Source organism: Salmo trutta, chromosome 31 (genome assembly GCF_901001165.1).
Source record: "Salmo trutta chromosome 31, fSalTru1.1, whole genome shotgun sequence".
Lineage (NCBI taxonomy): Eukaryota > Metazoa > Chordata > Actinopteri > Salmoniformes > Salmonidae > Salmo > Salmo trutta.
In genome coordinates, this window is record NC_042987.1 from 29,494,310 (window position 1) to 29,511,344 (window position 17,035).

Genomic DNA, 17,035 nt, shown 5'->3' on the forward strand with positions numbered 1-17,035 from the left:
TATTATTAGTAGATTTGGATATAAAACACTCTGAAGTTTCTAAAACTGTTTGAATGGTGTCTGTGAGTATAACAGAACTCATATGGCAGGCAAAAAACCTGAGAAAAATTTAATCAGGAAGTGGGGGAAATTAGAAATGTAGTTTATCTTTTGAATCCCTTGAAAAACTACAGTGACATAGGATTTATGTTGCACCTCCTAACTCTTCCATTGGCTGTCAACAATCTTTAGGAACTGGTTTTATCCGTCACCTGTTACCGGGCAGAAAATTATGGCTCAGTCAATCACTGGCCAGTCTGAGGACAGGTATCTTATGACGCGCATGTTGTTGTAGGCTAACTGTATAGCTTAGCATTGAAGGCTAAGTTCTGTACTCAGAATATTGAACAATGTGCTTTTTCCGTAAAGTTATTTTGAAATCTGACAAAGTGGTTGCATAAAGGAGTAGATTATCTCTAATTCTTTAAATAATTGTTATAAATTTTGTCAACGTTTATGAGTTCTTCTGTAAATGTATGTGCCTATTCACCGAAAGTTATGGGGAGAAAACATTTTCTGAAAGTCACGCGCCAATGTAAAAATTGGGTTTTTGGATATAAATATAAACTTGATCGAACAAAAAATGCATGTATTGTCTAACATGATGTCCTAGGAGTGTCATCTGATGAAGATTGTCAAAGGTTAGTGCTTAATTTTAGCTGTATATCTGGTTTTGTGACGGCTATCCGTGCTTGGAAAATGGCATTTTTTATTTTTTTGCTAATGTACTATGCTAAAATAATGTAATGTTTTGCTTTCACCATAAAGCCTTTTTGAAATTGGACAATGTGATTGGATTAACGAGTAGAGTATCTTTAAAATGCCGTATAATACTTGAATTTAAATTTTGAGATTATTATTGTTTTGAATTTCGCGCCGTGCTATCTCACTGGTTGTTGTCCAACCAATCCCGTTAACGGGATTTTATCCTCTAGAGGTTAATAACAAACTTGTATTCCATCCATCAATACGCATACAATTGTTAAATTAGTTGATTTAGCCACGGAATGGGCTGGACATGCTGGGAGATGAGTTTGAATTGGTCTGCCATGTAGCATGCTTCTGTCTATAACATGAGCTGTTCAGTATGTGTTGACAGTCCTTTCTACAGCACTGTTTTTGAAAGATATAACGTTAGCCATCGAGAACTACAAAAGTTTTGCTACTTTTCTCAACAACACTGATGCCCTGAATTTAGCAGGTGCTATCAACAGATCAGTTGAAAAAAGTGATGGGCTACTTTCTGCACAAGTGTCAGTATGAACCGGAGTGACTTGACACAACGCTGGCCAAACAAGATGTAGCTACAAACAAAATGGAGTTAAATTGTGAAGCGTTCATCCATGTATACGGGTAAGAGTCTAGCTACATTTTCAGATATAAGTTTCTAATTTTGTCCAAAAGTAGTTTTTATTGCAAGTGAAAGTGTACTGTCAGTTAGCTAGCAAACGTTAGCTTGCTGGCTCGCTAGCTAACGTTGTGTATGATCCAGTAATATTATTCGAATCAGAAAACCATTTGCATTGCTAGTTATAGCCTAATGTTAGCTAGCTAACCTAGTTTATTAGCTTTAGCTACCTGAAGATTCATACTACATGTATGACAATGTTTGTATTGGTAGTAGTATGAGTTGGGATTATGCCGGTTAATTGTTTAGCTAGCTAGCTACATGTCTAAACAAAAGACTCCACTTCGGCCAGATTATTACATAATCCATCAAATTAGCCAGGTGTGTCTGGGGGTGAGTACAGCCATCTATTGTATTTCATGAACATGTGTACATGTCTAGACAATAGTGAACCATCTACTTAGCTAGATGTGTCTGGGGGTGATTACAGCCATCTATTGTATTTCATGAACATGTGTACATGTCTAGACCATGGTGACACATCCACTTAGCTAGATGTGGCTGGGGGGGACATTTCCTTCACGTGACCCCTCAATTTAGACAAGTGTGTCAGGTAAGCTTCATCTAATAATGATAAAATATTTCTGTTTTTGAAATTGCTACTATGCAAGTAACCACTTCACTGTACCGTTTTGGGGCGGCAGGTAGCCTAGTGGTTAGAGCGTTGGGCCAGTAACCAAAAGGTTGCTAGATTGAATCGCCGAGCTGACAAGGTAAAAATATGTCGTTCTGCCCCTGAACAAGGCTGTTAACCCACTGTTCCTAGGCTGTCATTGTAAATAAGAATTTGTTCTTAACTGACTTGCCTAGTTAAATAAAGGTTAAATAAAAGTTAAATAAAACAACAACAATAAATACACCTTCTGTATCCTGTGCATGTGACAAACTTATTTGATATAGTGTGTTTACCACATGGCCTCACATGTGAATCCATAAAAGATGGGTGGGGCTAAGGCTTAAGAGGCTGTGAATGATGCTGAATGGGTTTAGACAAAGAAGAGCTCTCCGGTAGGTGTACCAAAACATTCAAGCGGGGTTACAAGTTTCAAAGCAGAATTACTTTCCCATTGTTCCTCAACTGTAGTGTAGAATATATCATTTTGAGTCTTTACTGTTGTATGTAAAAAAAATAATAATAATCTAATTTTGCTACATAAGACCGAATCAAGGCGGTCGGTCACAAATACACATTGGATTGGGTGAAACATTCATCTCATCATCCATCTCATCCAAATGAAAGGGATCAGCAGGCTTCTGCGTGTACGTCATAGATAACTTTAAACTTTGCAGTTTACACTGCTCATTTAAGGCGTCAAATGAAATTGAAATGAGGTGATTATTAGTTAGAGTTTACTCAAACTGTGCGGCTAGTGGTCAATGGGAGCTGGACTGGACAATCAGAGCTAGGCTACATCTGAAAATGATGTGCTAGCATGATACTGCACAGAGGACATGTTGGACAACTTTACATTTTGGAATATCCTCAACTGCTGTATAACTTAACCAGTATATTTTGTAACTTGTGAAGACATTGAAGAACTGAACAAAGCAACAGAACAGTGACATGAAAGCCTGAAAGACAAACCTGCATACAACTGCTAAGATAAAAAAAAAATGAATGACTATAATAATAAATAAATATCTAATGCCTTGGAGAATTATGGAGAAAGATAGCTGATCCATTCCACGAATCACAAATAAACATATCCACTTAATAAAATAAGTTCTGTGACTACCAATGACCCAAACTCACTCTTTAACAGTTTTGAGATTAGAGAGAGAAACTCCCCCTAAACTCACTTGTGAAACTCACACCGAGTCTACCTCCTGGAATGAAATTATTCATGATCTCTTTTAAAGCCAGGCGTTGAGTGGAACATCTCACAAAACAGCACTATGGATTAATAAGTGGCCTAGATCTCAAACAGTGTTATCATTAAGCATCCTGACATCCAATCGCAGGGGCCTGAAGTGCTTTAAAAGATATAAGTAATGCTGAAGGAAAAAGCAAGTTCGCTCAACGTGTGGCGACCGTACTACTAATGACAGCTCACATAGTTCCGGTTTTAATGAAATCATCCATCAGAAGAAAAAAGGGCGTTGTTGTCCAACAACCAAGGGGAGTAAAAAGTGTGTTTCCAAATGATTGTGTCTGCACGTGTGTGTGAATGCATGGATGTGTTCATGTGTTTTATATGGGCGGTTTAAAATCAATGTAGACTTACTCTAATGGACATGGAGAGAGAATGAGTTCCTGGTTAAGGCAATGTCAATAGCAGTGCACAATGTATAGAGCTAATGTGTCTTTTCCCATGAACATTAATGCAATGTACGTCATGGTATGAAAATAAAGTTTCCATCCAACATTTTTATGCGAGTTAAGTACATGTTGGATAAAAAATGTCACGACAGGCCTTTATCGGTTAAGTTTCCAAATGTTGACAAAACAAAATACGCTGGACAAGGTGGAATGTTTTTGTGTCTGTAAAATGTATAATGCAAGAAATGGCAGTGGAAATGCCTTTATGCGAAAATACTGTTATAATAACCATTATATCGTAGTAAAGTTGGAGTCACACGATGACATGTTGTGTGGTCTTCCCACTACGACTTGGGGAAAGCATGCAGTTTATTAGGCTACAGATTAAATAAATGATGATGAACTTCACAGGGTGGTGAACGTGCACAGTGATGAGCTTGATGCTCCTTTCCAATAAATATCAAGGGTCTTATTCTGGTGACGATCGATGCTTGGCTGCCATTTGACAAATAAAAATGATCTTACTCTTGTCTATAATAATCTCATCATGTAGGCTAGCCTATCCTCACTGTGTCTGCAAGCTGTTGGCTAGAGCACACGTACCAAGACCAGTGTGGGCACATTTGCTATTTAGCTCAACAGTTTGTCACAAAATCATTGGTGGAGTTGAAAATGCGACAGAAACCAATTTAACTTTTGTATTTTTATCCACAACAAGTCAATTTGATGGAAACATCTCTGGTGGGGAAATGTTTGTATGCAGATTTTGGAATATTTGCATGAAAATCTGTCACCAATTGGATGGAAAACTAGCTCATGACAATAATTAAATTGCAGGCATTGACTATTTCACATTGTGGATGATGGATAAGGATGTCAAATCACTGATCAATAATGATCATTACAATGGTAAGGAGGGCCCTGAGTTGTTCCTGGTCCTATCACTACTACAATTTTTATTTATTTCTATTTTTTATTTTACCTTTATTTAACTAGGCAAGTCAGTTTAAGAACAAATTCTTATTTTCAATGACGGCCTAGGAACAGTGGGTTAACTGCCTTGTTCAGGGGCAGAACGACAGATTTTTACCTTGTCAGCTCTGGGATTCAATCTAGCAACCTTTCGGTTACTAGTCCAACAATGACAGCAGTGGATTCAACTAATATATTGGTTGTGGAGTTGGGTAGTTGGGGAGAGGTACCTGTCAGGATGCTTGATGCTACTAAACAGAGTAACACACAGCTATAGAAACTGTATACAGTTTTCATACATAACAAAAACATAACTGTCTGTATTAAGAGAGCTGACCTTTCCTGATGTTAATTAACCCAAAAATGGCGATCATCAGCTGAAACAATAACAAAGTGTTCTCCCCGTTCCTGTTTCGGTATAAAGCTGAGGGATAGGGTTGGAGAAATGTAACCCTCTCAAATTCATTGACCGAGCTATGGATGCAAGGACTGACCATCCATGGTATCAAAATGATAGTTTTAACCATGTTTTGAGGCTATATATATATATATATATATATATATATATATACTGCTCAAAAAAATAAAAGGGAACACTTAAACAACACAATGTAACTCCAAGTCAATCACACTTCTGTGAAATCAAACTGTCCACTTAGGAAGCAACACTGATTGACAATAAATTTCACATGCTGTTGTGCAAATGGAATAGACAACAGGTGGAAATTATAGGCAATTAGCAAGACACCCCCAATAAAGGAGTGGTTCTGCAGGTGGTGACCACAGACCACTTCTCAGTTCCTATGCTTCCTGGCTGATGTTTTGGTCACTTTTGAATGCTGGCGGTGCTTTCACTCTAGTGGTAGCATGAGACGGAGTCTACAACCCAGACAAGTGTCTCAGGTAGTGCAGCTCATCCAGGATGGCACATCAATGCGAGCTGTGGCAAGAAGGTTTGCTGTGTCTGTCAGCGTAGTGTCCAGAGCATGGAGGCGCTACCAGGAGACAGGCCAGTACATCAGGAGACGTGGAGGAGGCCGTAGGAGGGCAACAACCCAGCAGCAGGACCGCTACCTCCGCCTTTGTGCAAGGAGGAGCAGGAGGAGCACTGCCAGAGCCCTGCAAAATGACCTCCAGCAGGCCGCAAATGTGCATGTGTCTGCTCAAACGGTCAGAAACAGACTCCATGAGGGTGATATGAGGGCCCGACGTCCACAGGTGGGGGTTGTGCTTACAGCCAAACACCGTGCAGGACGTTTGGCATTTGCCAGAGAACACCAAGATTGGCAAATTCGCCACTGGCGCCCTGTGCTCTTCACAGATGAAAGCAGGTTCACACTGAGCACGTGACAGACGTGACAGAGTCTGGAGACGCGGTGGAGAACGTTCTGCTGCCTGCAACCTCCTCCAGCATGACCGGTTTGGCGGTGGGTCAGTCATGGTGTGGGGTGGCATTTCTTTGGGGGGGCCACACAGCCCTCCATGTGCTCTCCAGAGGTAGCCTGACTGCCATTAGGTACCGAGATGAGATCCTCAGACCCCTTGTGAGACCATATGCTGGTGTGGTTGGCCCTGGGTTCCTCCTAATGCAAGACAATGCTAGACCTCATGTGGCTGGAGTGTGTCAGCAGTTCCTGCAAGAGGAAGGCATTGATGCTATGGACTGGCCCGCCCATTCCCCAGACCTGAATCCAATTGAGCACATCTGGGACATCATGTCTTGCTCCATCCACCAACGCCACGTTGCACCACAGACTGTCCAGGAGTTGGCGGATGCTTTAGTCCAGGTCTGGGAGGAGATCCCTCAGGAGACCATCCGCCACCTCATCAGGAGCATGCCCAGGCATTGTAGGGAGGTCATACAGGCACGTGGAGGCCACACACACTACTGAGCCTCATTTTGACTTGTTTTAAGGACATTACATCAAAGTTGGATCAGCCTGTAGTGTGGTTTTCCACTTTAATTTTTAGTGTGACTCCAAATCCAGACCTCCATAGGTTGATAAATTGGATTTCCATTGATTATTTTTGTGTGATTTTGTTGTCAGCACATTCAACTATTTAAAGAAAAAAAGTATTTAATAAGATTATTTCATTCATTCAGATCTAGGATGTGTTATTTTAGTGTTCCCTTTATTTTTTTGAGCAGTATATATGTGTAGGATCGTAGACCTTTGACCAAATCGCCCACTAGTGGCCTCATGGGTGGAATGTTATTAATATTTTTCAGAATTTCATCATTACTAAACATTACTTTAAAAAAAAGTCTAATGCTTTTGTTCTATTTCAGTCTTCTGTGATGTATATTAAGTGTAATATTGGAGTGCAAACTCAAAATGTAATACATTTCAACTGTATATCTGACATGGTACAGGTATCTTCTTTTGTTTAAGCCCACAACCATGTATGTGAGGTGTATACTTCCGTTTCAAAGTAGATTTGTTTAAGACTACCAAGAAACACTCTGGGTGACCCTGATACAGCCCAGTGCAGTAAAATGTTAATTTGATCAATCTTTTGTTGCTGAGAATTTTCCTGCATCAAGTTAGTAATGTACACATTACTAACATGTGTTGTCAAAAATAGAAGTCTTGACTAGGGCTGTGGCGGTCACGAAATTTCATCAGCCGGTGATTGTCAAGCAAATAACTGTCAGTCTCAGGGTAATTGACCATTAATTAACATAAACACATTTAGCATCTCCTGGCTTCCAACAAGCCACTGATACAGACCTTTGGAACATCTACATTTTAAAAAGTCTAATAAATCCATGTCATATAGCCTACACCTTTACAATAAATTCATTACTTATTTTAGACAGGTCTACAGAAGCATGATATGAAGGAAATGTAGTCTATTTCAGAGAACAGAATAGCATACTCTGAGTTGGATGTTAGGTCCTGATCTGGCTATGCCAAATGGCTGTGGGCTACACTAGTTAATTTAGCAAATCTTTAGCGGACAAGATTTGCTTAGAATTCTGTGGCATTATTTTATAGTATGAAGAATAGAATAGAACAAAGCTGAATAAAATATAAATAATATTTTCTCAAAAAAATGAGGGAGTGCGCACATGCGGCTATTGTGTGTTGAGCAGTTAACAAAGAAATAGGTATTCCTATATGCTTAATTTAGAGTTATTAATGTAACTTTAGTTGTTCTACAAACTAGGGATGCACCGATATGACATTTTTGGCTGATACCGATACCCGATATTTTCATTGTCAAAAAAACAGATACCGATACCCAATATAAAAATGTTTCGTGGCCTTTTAGGCCTTCTAGTACAGATAAATAGTTGAAACACACACACACACACACACACACACACACACACACACACACACACTGACCAAAAAGTTATTTTGTTGACATTTACGTATGTCCCCATTACCAGTAAAACATAATCAAAACCTATTTGTTTCACTTACTTGCTGTGCTGTTTCGTTGTTCATTTGTTCAGTCGTTTCATTCTCAACCAGGATTTCATCATACATGTCAATCAGTGAAGTTTCAGCTCTGTCTGTCCGTGGCCTCTTCCTCGGTGCGCACGGTCACTGTGTCCATTTCCATCTTGTCCAGCTGTGTCTAACATTTCACGTAAACCCTGTTTCTTGTCTGCATCGAAGTAGCGGTCCTTGTACCTAGCATCGAGCATGGTGGTGACACAGTAAAAGAGGCTCAGAGAGAATGCCACCGAAAAGCTTGTTCACAGCCTCTAGTAGAGTACTTTTCCAAGTTAACCCCACGGTCTGTGCCCGCTGTTTTGTTGAGCAGGTGTTTCAATGCCATGACAGAGGGTATCACGGTCTGCTGCAGACACAGTTGATGAGATTATTTCTCGAGGCAGTTGTTCGAATGGAGCTAGGAGTGTGTTCATGTTTCCAAGTTTCAAACACATTCTTAAGCGTGCAATACGGCTTTCCTCAGTACGAAATTGACCCACTGTGCTGTCAGACTCAGTATGCTCATGGGGCTGACATCACAGGTCCATATGTCAGTCGTGAAGCTAATAGCAGTGACGCCCATAGCAAGTAGCTCATGGATGTGCATTTCAACAATACTGTGTAACTCCGGTAGGGCAACATCTGAAAAATAGTGCCTACTTGGTAGTGTGTACCAGGGCTCAAGGTGCTCGACCAGTCCGCGAAAGCCAACATCATCCACGACAGAGAACTGTTGATTGTCAAGGGCAATGAATTACATTATCTTGGTGGTAATGGATTTTGCCTTTGAGTTATCTCGCTGAAATTTTCTTACTCTTTCAAATGACAGCTCGACTTGTTGACTGTTCGATCCACACAGCACACATTGTTGGCTAGATTTGGAATGCTGTGTTGTACGTGTAGCGCTATATTTTTTTTGGCGTCATTAAGTCATCTACCTACGTTATATAGGTATGCACGTCAGCTTCACATCGGTTTTGCACATCGGCGTTAAACTAGACATCGGGCCGATGCCGATGTTGGCATTTTTAGCTAATATCGTCTGATTCCGACATGCTTACCGATATATCGTGCATCCCTACTACAAAAGTTGGGCTATGTGTTTTTAATACATTGAAAGGCTGCATTATGCGACTCTAATGATGATTTGAAAAAAGTTGCTCTGTTTTGTTTTTCATGCAGGCTGTACACACTACATCAGTCACTCATTCACAATTTGGCAAGCTCTTGATAATGCCTAAAATTTCACAGCGGCATCCCCTTGTGTGGCCATAACGCACCCTAAAAAATCCATGCCTTTGCGGCCAGTGGCCGTTGTGCCCTTATCCGAGAGCTAAGCACTCAGAATCACCTCTCACATGGCTCTCCATCATGTGATTGGGTCTTTCTCACAGGCTATAAGTGAAGACAGATACGTCGGGGATGCAACTGCGCGCGTCCTTATCCAATTCCAAGGTACATATTGACGATATTGGAAGAACTGTCCACATTTACTTTTCGTCAGCCAAGAAGATGAGTAGACATAACGAACAGCAAAAGCACTAGCCTATGTCAATCTACTATCCCCCATAGTACAAAAGCCTACCTATTCTATTCTGTGCGATAAATAAATATTCCAAACATAGACAGTTGGGACAGTTGTGGGATGCGTTAGATTTTTTACGCAATGTGACTGACGCAACAGATGAGAACGTTTAGCTTAAAATGTTGACCAACTATTAGGCTATTTCTTCACATTATAAGTGCAGCAATGCGCACCTGGTAGTAGGCTATCAGCACAAATGTTCTATTAGCATAAAACACCATTATCAGAAATGACCGCAAATGCAATTATGCATGTAATGCTTTTATTATAAAGGTGCATTTTTATGGTGAAAATTATCTTCCCCAAACTTGAAACTCACGCACTGCTTATGTATGCCAGTTAGGATCTACACCCATTGTAAAGCAGATTAATGTGCTTAATTTTAAGAAGTTATTTGGCTAATTTAGTTGTGATACAAACCGTATGAAAACATATAGGCGTATGGGCTAGGCTACATGAGGGGTGCAACTATGATTAGAAAAAGTCGCAAAAAAGGCATTGTTTCTTATGCTGGGCATCAATCACAAGTGATAATATATAATTCACAAGTGATAGGCAAATATTGTCACCCATCAGACTATTCTTGATTTAATCTTGTCTTTACATATACAAAATAATATGTGTGAAATTTGTTTTGATTTAGAATGGACCATTATGATGCACCTGTCTCAAAACAGGGGCAGTGGGAAGAAATACATGTCATCTATGCACTTAAATAGCGGATGGAGGACGGTTTTCGCGTGATTCCTTTTCATGTTAGCCAGGTAGGCTATACTCCTGTTGTAAATATAATCAATTTGCTTAATATTAGGAAGGTTGAGAAAAAAATATAATAGGCCTAGCCGATAGAAAGCTGATGGGAACCTCCTCTTTTTAGTAAAGGCCATCACACTGTTTTCTCACGCAATTGCATAGCCTATAGAAATGTTGCGCAACATGAGCTCATGGGCTCTCATGAAGTGTTTGATTAGATTTCCGATTACATTTGCATTGATGTCAGAGTGATTAGAGGGACAATACAGTGCTGATTACCAGGCAGTTGGGAAGTTTGGTAGGCTACTAATGACCAGCCCCAGCATCAAAGCTTGGAGAAGCCTAATTACCGTGACTAAATGGTCATGACTGGTGACCACGGTCACCTCAACATCCCTAATCTTGACAACATAGATACTGTATAAAGCTAGCTCATCCTAGCCTGGGTGCCAGTCTGTTCCTGCTCTTGTCAATTCCACAAGGAATGCTGCATTGTTGAGGAAGAGCTTGCGAGTAAACATTTCACTGTACTGTTTACACCTTCTGTATCCTGTGCATGTGGCAAATAAACTTTGATTTGATTTAGAGACAGCACAGTGGAAAACTGTGCCATCTCCTTTGATTTAGCTTGAGAAGTCAGTGTTTGAATTGTCTTGTGTTTTTGTGTGTGTGTGTGTGTGTGTGTGTGCGCATGCGCGTGCGCGCGTGCGTGCGCGTGTGTGTGTGTCTAGATGGTGATGCTTCTGCTGCTACTCTTTTATTGATAGCTGGGTCCGTCAATATCTCGCTCATCACAAATTCCCCCTCAACATTATATAGGGCCATAAGGGAGGTCCAGGGAACTCTAGGGCAAGGCTAAGCCGGTGAGAGACTTCAGTGGATGTTTCTGATTCTAATCTTCCTAGGATTTGGGGGTTGGACTGTGTAAGATATTTACCCCCATCTAATGATAAAATGGAATCCATCCCTGTACAGCCCAGGAACTGACAGAGACAAGGATTTCTGTACTCAACTCAAAGGTCCACAGACATACGCCTTTGGGCGCATGGTTGAAAAGGATTTGCATTCCCAACAATACGTAAAACCCACAAAGCTACTGACAACCGGTAGCCTACTAAACTATGGCAGTACTTCAGGTCTCAAAAAAAGGTGAGGTCACTGAACAAGCATGGCTAGCTCTCACTAGCTAGTTAACATCTGCAATACTACACTGAGGTGTCAAGTCAGGCTTTTTAATCTAGCTCTCTAGCTCTGGCAGTTTTTCCAAAGCTCAGGTCGGTCTTACAGCAGCTGAGTAAAAGGTATTTTTGTATGATCCTCCTAGCTGTTCCCTATCTATCTGCAATAAAAATGTGTCCTACGTTGGTATTGCTAGATTTTTTTTCTCTCACTATCTTGCCTCCAGTCTCAAAGGTAACAACTCTGGGGAAATGGATGGTAATGAGAAGGTTGGATAGCAGCGGTTACTTACTCAGTTTGGGATGGAGGAGATGAGGCCTGCCCTGACTCAGTCAATCAGAAATTCAGAGTTCTGTTACTACGTTTTTTATTATACACTCTTAGAAAAAAAGGTGCTATCTAGAACCTAAAAGGGTTCTTTGGCTGTCCCCATAGGAGAACTGTTTGAAGAACTATTTTTGTTTCCAAGTAGAACCCTTTTGCTTCCAGGTAGGACCCTTTTGGGTTAATGTAGAACAATTCTCAAAGAGGATTCTACATGGAACCCAAAAGGGTTCTCCTATGGAGACAGTCGAGGAACCCTTTTGGAACCTTTTTTTCTAAGAGTGTAGGCTGTTTAGTCTAGGAGGACACACAAGCACACAGATACACCCACCCACACAGACTCCTTGAGAAACATGTTGCAGCCTGAGGCGTGTTCTTACTGTTAATGATTTCCCATGTCAGAAGTTAAAAATGGCAGCAGGACTACAATGAATGAATACATTTGAATGAATGCATTTTGCTGTAACATCACTGTAGACTAACAGCCTCTGAGGACCACTAAAGATGACGACATCTCAACAAATGGACAGTACCTTTGCAGAGCTAAGAAGAGAGCAGTATTTATAAGAATTCACAGACAGGTTTTGGCTGTGTTTTTGCACAAATAAACTAAATAGGTTTGGCAAATGGAAGTACCCATAATGGAAAATAATTCCATTAATAATCAAAAATTGTTACGTTTTCTTGCAACCCAATGCATCTATCTAGCTGTTGTTTAACCATACAAGTAGAGTACAGCACCTGCAAGACTATGTTAAAAGTGACATTATACCTCGTGGTTCTAGTTGGCTGTGTGGTGAGTTCACCATTCCTGTCAGGCATCAGCAGCTTGAAGAAAGACATCTATTTATTAATTACAAAATTCTGAAACACCTGAATACATCCATGGGGGCTGTCAACGGGGAGCAGTAGTGACTACTCCACAGTATCAGACGTGTAAGAGCATGGGAAAATATTCAATGGCTTTTCAATAATATATGGCTGGCACAACCAATCTCCATCGATTCTTTACCAACGTTGCAACAACAATTCACCAGGTATCCTCACTGAGGTTAGAGTGCCTCTTTCCAAAGGGATAGCTCTGCAACTGCTGTAACCTAAAGTTTGACATGTGTGTTGTTCATCTCTATACAATCGGTGTGTCCATTAGCTTATGCCTTACTTATCCATACATATGTCCATTTCCCAAAACTCACCAGAAGCGACGGCACTCCGCAGACCACTGCATAGAGTATGGCAGGAGGAACAGCGCTGGACGCCTCGGGTCCAAGGTAGGGCTTCGTGTATGCATTGTCATAGCAGAAAAACCCTTGGACGTGCACGTTGAAAGTGTCGGTGTACTCAAAGTAGTAAGCCAACATGACAGTCCCTGCCATGATCACCAGCTGGAAGTAAAGCATGATCACAGAGGTGAAGCGAACCGAGCCCCACGAAATCGACGGGCATTAGAAAAGCCCGGTTGAATGGAACCCCCCAGTCGCCCGGTTTTTAGGCTACTGCTGTAACCCGGGCAGTGCTCCGTCTCGCTCCGCGTTCCTTCCACATCTATCTCTCGTTACTACAAGGGAAGATAATCCATAAAACATTGTGTTGGGTGAACAGGCGAGCTTTCAGTCATGACACCACTCAATAGCTCCGCGCAAAAGTGAGGGGAGGGGGGTAGAAAATGCACGCGTGGAATGGAATGGACTCGGTGGCGCGAGAGATATGCGTGGCGTGCAGCCCTCCTCCCGCCTCGAGCGATGATGAGGGACAGCGCGCGCCAACCATGAGCCAATATTGCGCTTATTGTAGTCACAAACACTTGTTAACGTTAATGTGTGAGCTAAATACTAGGCTACGGGTCACTAACACAATTCTCGAAAAAAAAAACATATTGTTTGACATCAGTTTGATGTTTTATGCATGTCAAAAAAGTATACAGGTCAGTAGCAGCCAAATTCTCACCAATGACTCATGCTCTTCAGGTGTTAATAATAGGCTATGATGTGCTCTAGGTAATCTACAAGTGTGTCTCTGTGTGTGTGTGTGTGTGTGTGTGTGTGTGTGTGTGTGTGAATGTGTGTCAGGGTTTTGCTAGACCAAAGGTCCTGATGTTGATGATCTACTATACTGTGCATTTCAGGCGTGACGTCTTTGATTTAGATAAATCATCCTGTCAGCCAAAATAAATCAAATGGAGAATGTCCTTCACACACACACACACGCACGCACGCACGCACACACACACACACACACACACACACACACAAACCAGGAACATTCCCAGGACATTAGCTAACATTCCTATTAAGTTCTAGTTATCGTTTTATCTAACATTAGGATGATAACATCCCAAAAACATTCCAAAAATGTTTTTGATAATAAAATGTTTTTTTATTTTCAGATATTACAAAAAATTATTGAAATGTTCTCCTAAAATTTACTAAAATGTTATCCACAACATCTTTAACAACTACCACAGAACATTCTCCTAAGGTTCTTATTAGGTTTCCAGGTAATGTAATAACAAAATATGTTCTGTGAATGTTCTTGCAACATCAGTCGAATCAGCACAACTGGATTGTTTTTGTGTAATTAGACGTTTTGGGGCAACCTAATGAATGTTCTGGGAATGTTGACAGAACCACTTTTGGTTTGCTATGTAACCTCAAGCTCAAGCACTTGATTACTAGCTAGATAACTACAGATATCTTGAAAAGAGAACGATTTCAGAAAATAATGTTAAGACTAAATGTGACTGTAGTTACTCCTTACGAATAGCCTACTTCCTTCCTTTTCATCCATGGACAGAAAATCATTAGAGACAGAGCTCAGTGGGGAGATAATATGAAAATCATTGTAATAGTGCTCAATGCATGCAAATCCTACACTAATAAGATGTCTGTAGAATAATAAGGCAACGTTTGCCCAGTGTGATCTGACGCATAATTTGTGGAGTGGTTGAAAAACAAGTTTTAATGACTACAACCTAAGTGTATGTAAACTTCCGACTTCAACTGTGTATCCAATCTTGTGTTTATGTCCATCCGTCTGTCTGTCTTCTTCTGCTTCTTTTTCAGCAGCAGCAGCAGCCTTTCTGTTGTCACTTATCGCCACTGTCCTCCTCACCGTCCTCATAAATCCTGTTGATGTCATCATCTTTGTGTTCCCCTAGTAACCACTGATGTAGAGAGGGTTTCTGATGGTGATCTGATGAGAGTTTGGCTCCTAATAGTCCAACCTAAAATGTGCTAAATGTGCTGTGACTGTCACAATCCCTCTTTCTAAAAGTTGTGGCTCAGCTGAACAAGGTGGATGCTCCATAATTTATTCAGCAACCTCATGATTATTTCAAAGGAAACCAAGTATTGTTCCAGTGGCAACCCTGAATTTCTTTAATATTTTGGTGTATTGCATAATAAACAAGGCACCCTTTCTAAGTAAAAGGGAGCAGATTGGAAGTATCCTACAGTAGCCACATCATTTTGTAGATTATGAATATCAGATTATGGATTACGAAAATCAGATGTTGATACTGTTATGACGTTCCCCTCATCATCTAGATTAAAAGGTTCTTGTGATGCTAAAACTTTCTTGTTTTCCTTGTATTTACTACTGTCGTATTCACCAAGAAAAGCTGACACTACTCAAATCTAGATCACCTTGACAATCAGGTAGATTTAATAGAAGGGCGATCTAAGCCATATTCAGTACAACTTTATATTGTAGAAATGGTTAACTAAGAACATTTGCCTCTTGATAACAATAATTAATCATGATTTCTTTTAGTTCCCTCATTTTAAAAATATTGTGGCATGCCCGTGCACCCTCTAGTGGAATATGATGAACAGGAAAATATTTGTCTCCTAGTACTAACAACCTGATGACCTCGTTGTCACTGAATGACACACTAGATTAACTGCTGTTTTTTCATATCCAGTCAAACAAGTCCTATTTCATAACATCAAATCAATGTCACCTTTTCAGTAAAGATCCACTGCCATACACCTGAATATCTTTACTAAATGAATCTTTCTCAGGTCGGCACAACAGCAATAGACAAAGGATTACATACAATCCCCCTAGACCATTTGCAATGAGACAGGGTAACCTAAATCTGAGTATAAGATGGTGAGACTTGCCATCCAAATCAGGCATGTGGAGTTGAGACAGAGAGCAGCCTACAAATGGATTTGTCACAGTGCCTAAAATAAAGCAGGGTAGCTCAGTCAGCGAGCGAAACTAAACAGTCATCTTGGTTCAGTTACTGTATTTGTCCTCTATGGACACTCTTGGTGTGATAATTATTTATTTTGCTTTGTTTTATTGTGGTTGCTTTGTGACTAATGTTTAGGTGGTGGCCCAAACAGGACTGGATTGGAGACAATTTAGGGACAGAGAACTGTGAATAATGTCTTTGACAAAGCTATATAATAATAAGAAGAGACAGCAAACACATTCTCCTCCTTTCTCTTCCTAAAGGTCTCATCCTACTAAATAATGAATAATTGAACTAGGAAGCCTTCACATAAAAATGAGGTTGTGTTAATATGAAGGCAAACACATGATTAGCAGCTATGGGACTGGTTTAAGGTTTAGCCTGGTCTGTAACTAGAGGAAACATTGTTTGTTCCTCAAAGGAACCAAAGGATACAACAGTCTTATTCTTCATCTTCACATAGACCTAGAGTTAGCTAGACCCAAGGGAACTACGCAATCTCTCCGTCTACCCTTCTGTGTGGTTAGACTTGCAGTGTACACACCGACTGAGAAGGTCGCGGTGGTGAAATTGGATTTTCAGACACTTCCCTACTGCTAATTATGTCCTCTTTTTCAGGGGTTCTCAAACTTTACCAACTTTGTGACACTCCTGTGGTCACCTTGTTGTCACAATGTAAAAGGTCAGATGTTAAATCAACAAGGTGTAACAGCGACAATCTCCGATTTAGAACGACTGAGGCGGACAACGGCAGAATCGCAACTCCAAAGTTCACTACTACAGGACAATACAGCGACCTTATCAGGAGCAGCCACTTCCCACTGGAGAATCACGAAGGCCTAACCAAAACATAAGAAGCCCAAAATCC

At 40.6% G+C, this 17,035-nt stretch overlaps 1 protein-coding gene across 4 annotated transcripts in view; it reads right to left on the reverse strand.

Annotated features, from left to right (window-relative positions):
• The window catches only part of plppr5a (phospholipid phosphatase related 5a), a 44,504-nt gene extending 30,811 nt beyond the window's left edge, over positions 1-13,693 (reverse strand). For all 4 annotated transcript variants that reach the window (XR_003870934.1, XM_029725983.1, XM_029725984.1 and 1 more), the window contains exon 1: positions 13,163-13,693. Coding sequence is in view for 3 of the 4 variants with exons in the window: in XM_029725983.1 (XP_029581843.1) it covers positions 13,163-13,366 (204 nt within the window). In the remaining variant the exon portion in view is untranslated. The remainder of the gene's footprint in view (positions 1-13,162) is intronic.
• Between the last annotated feature and the right edge of the window lie 3,342 nt (positions 13,694-17,035).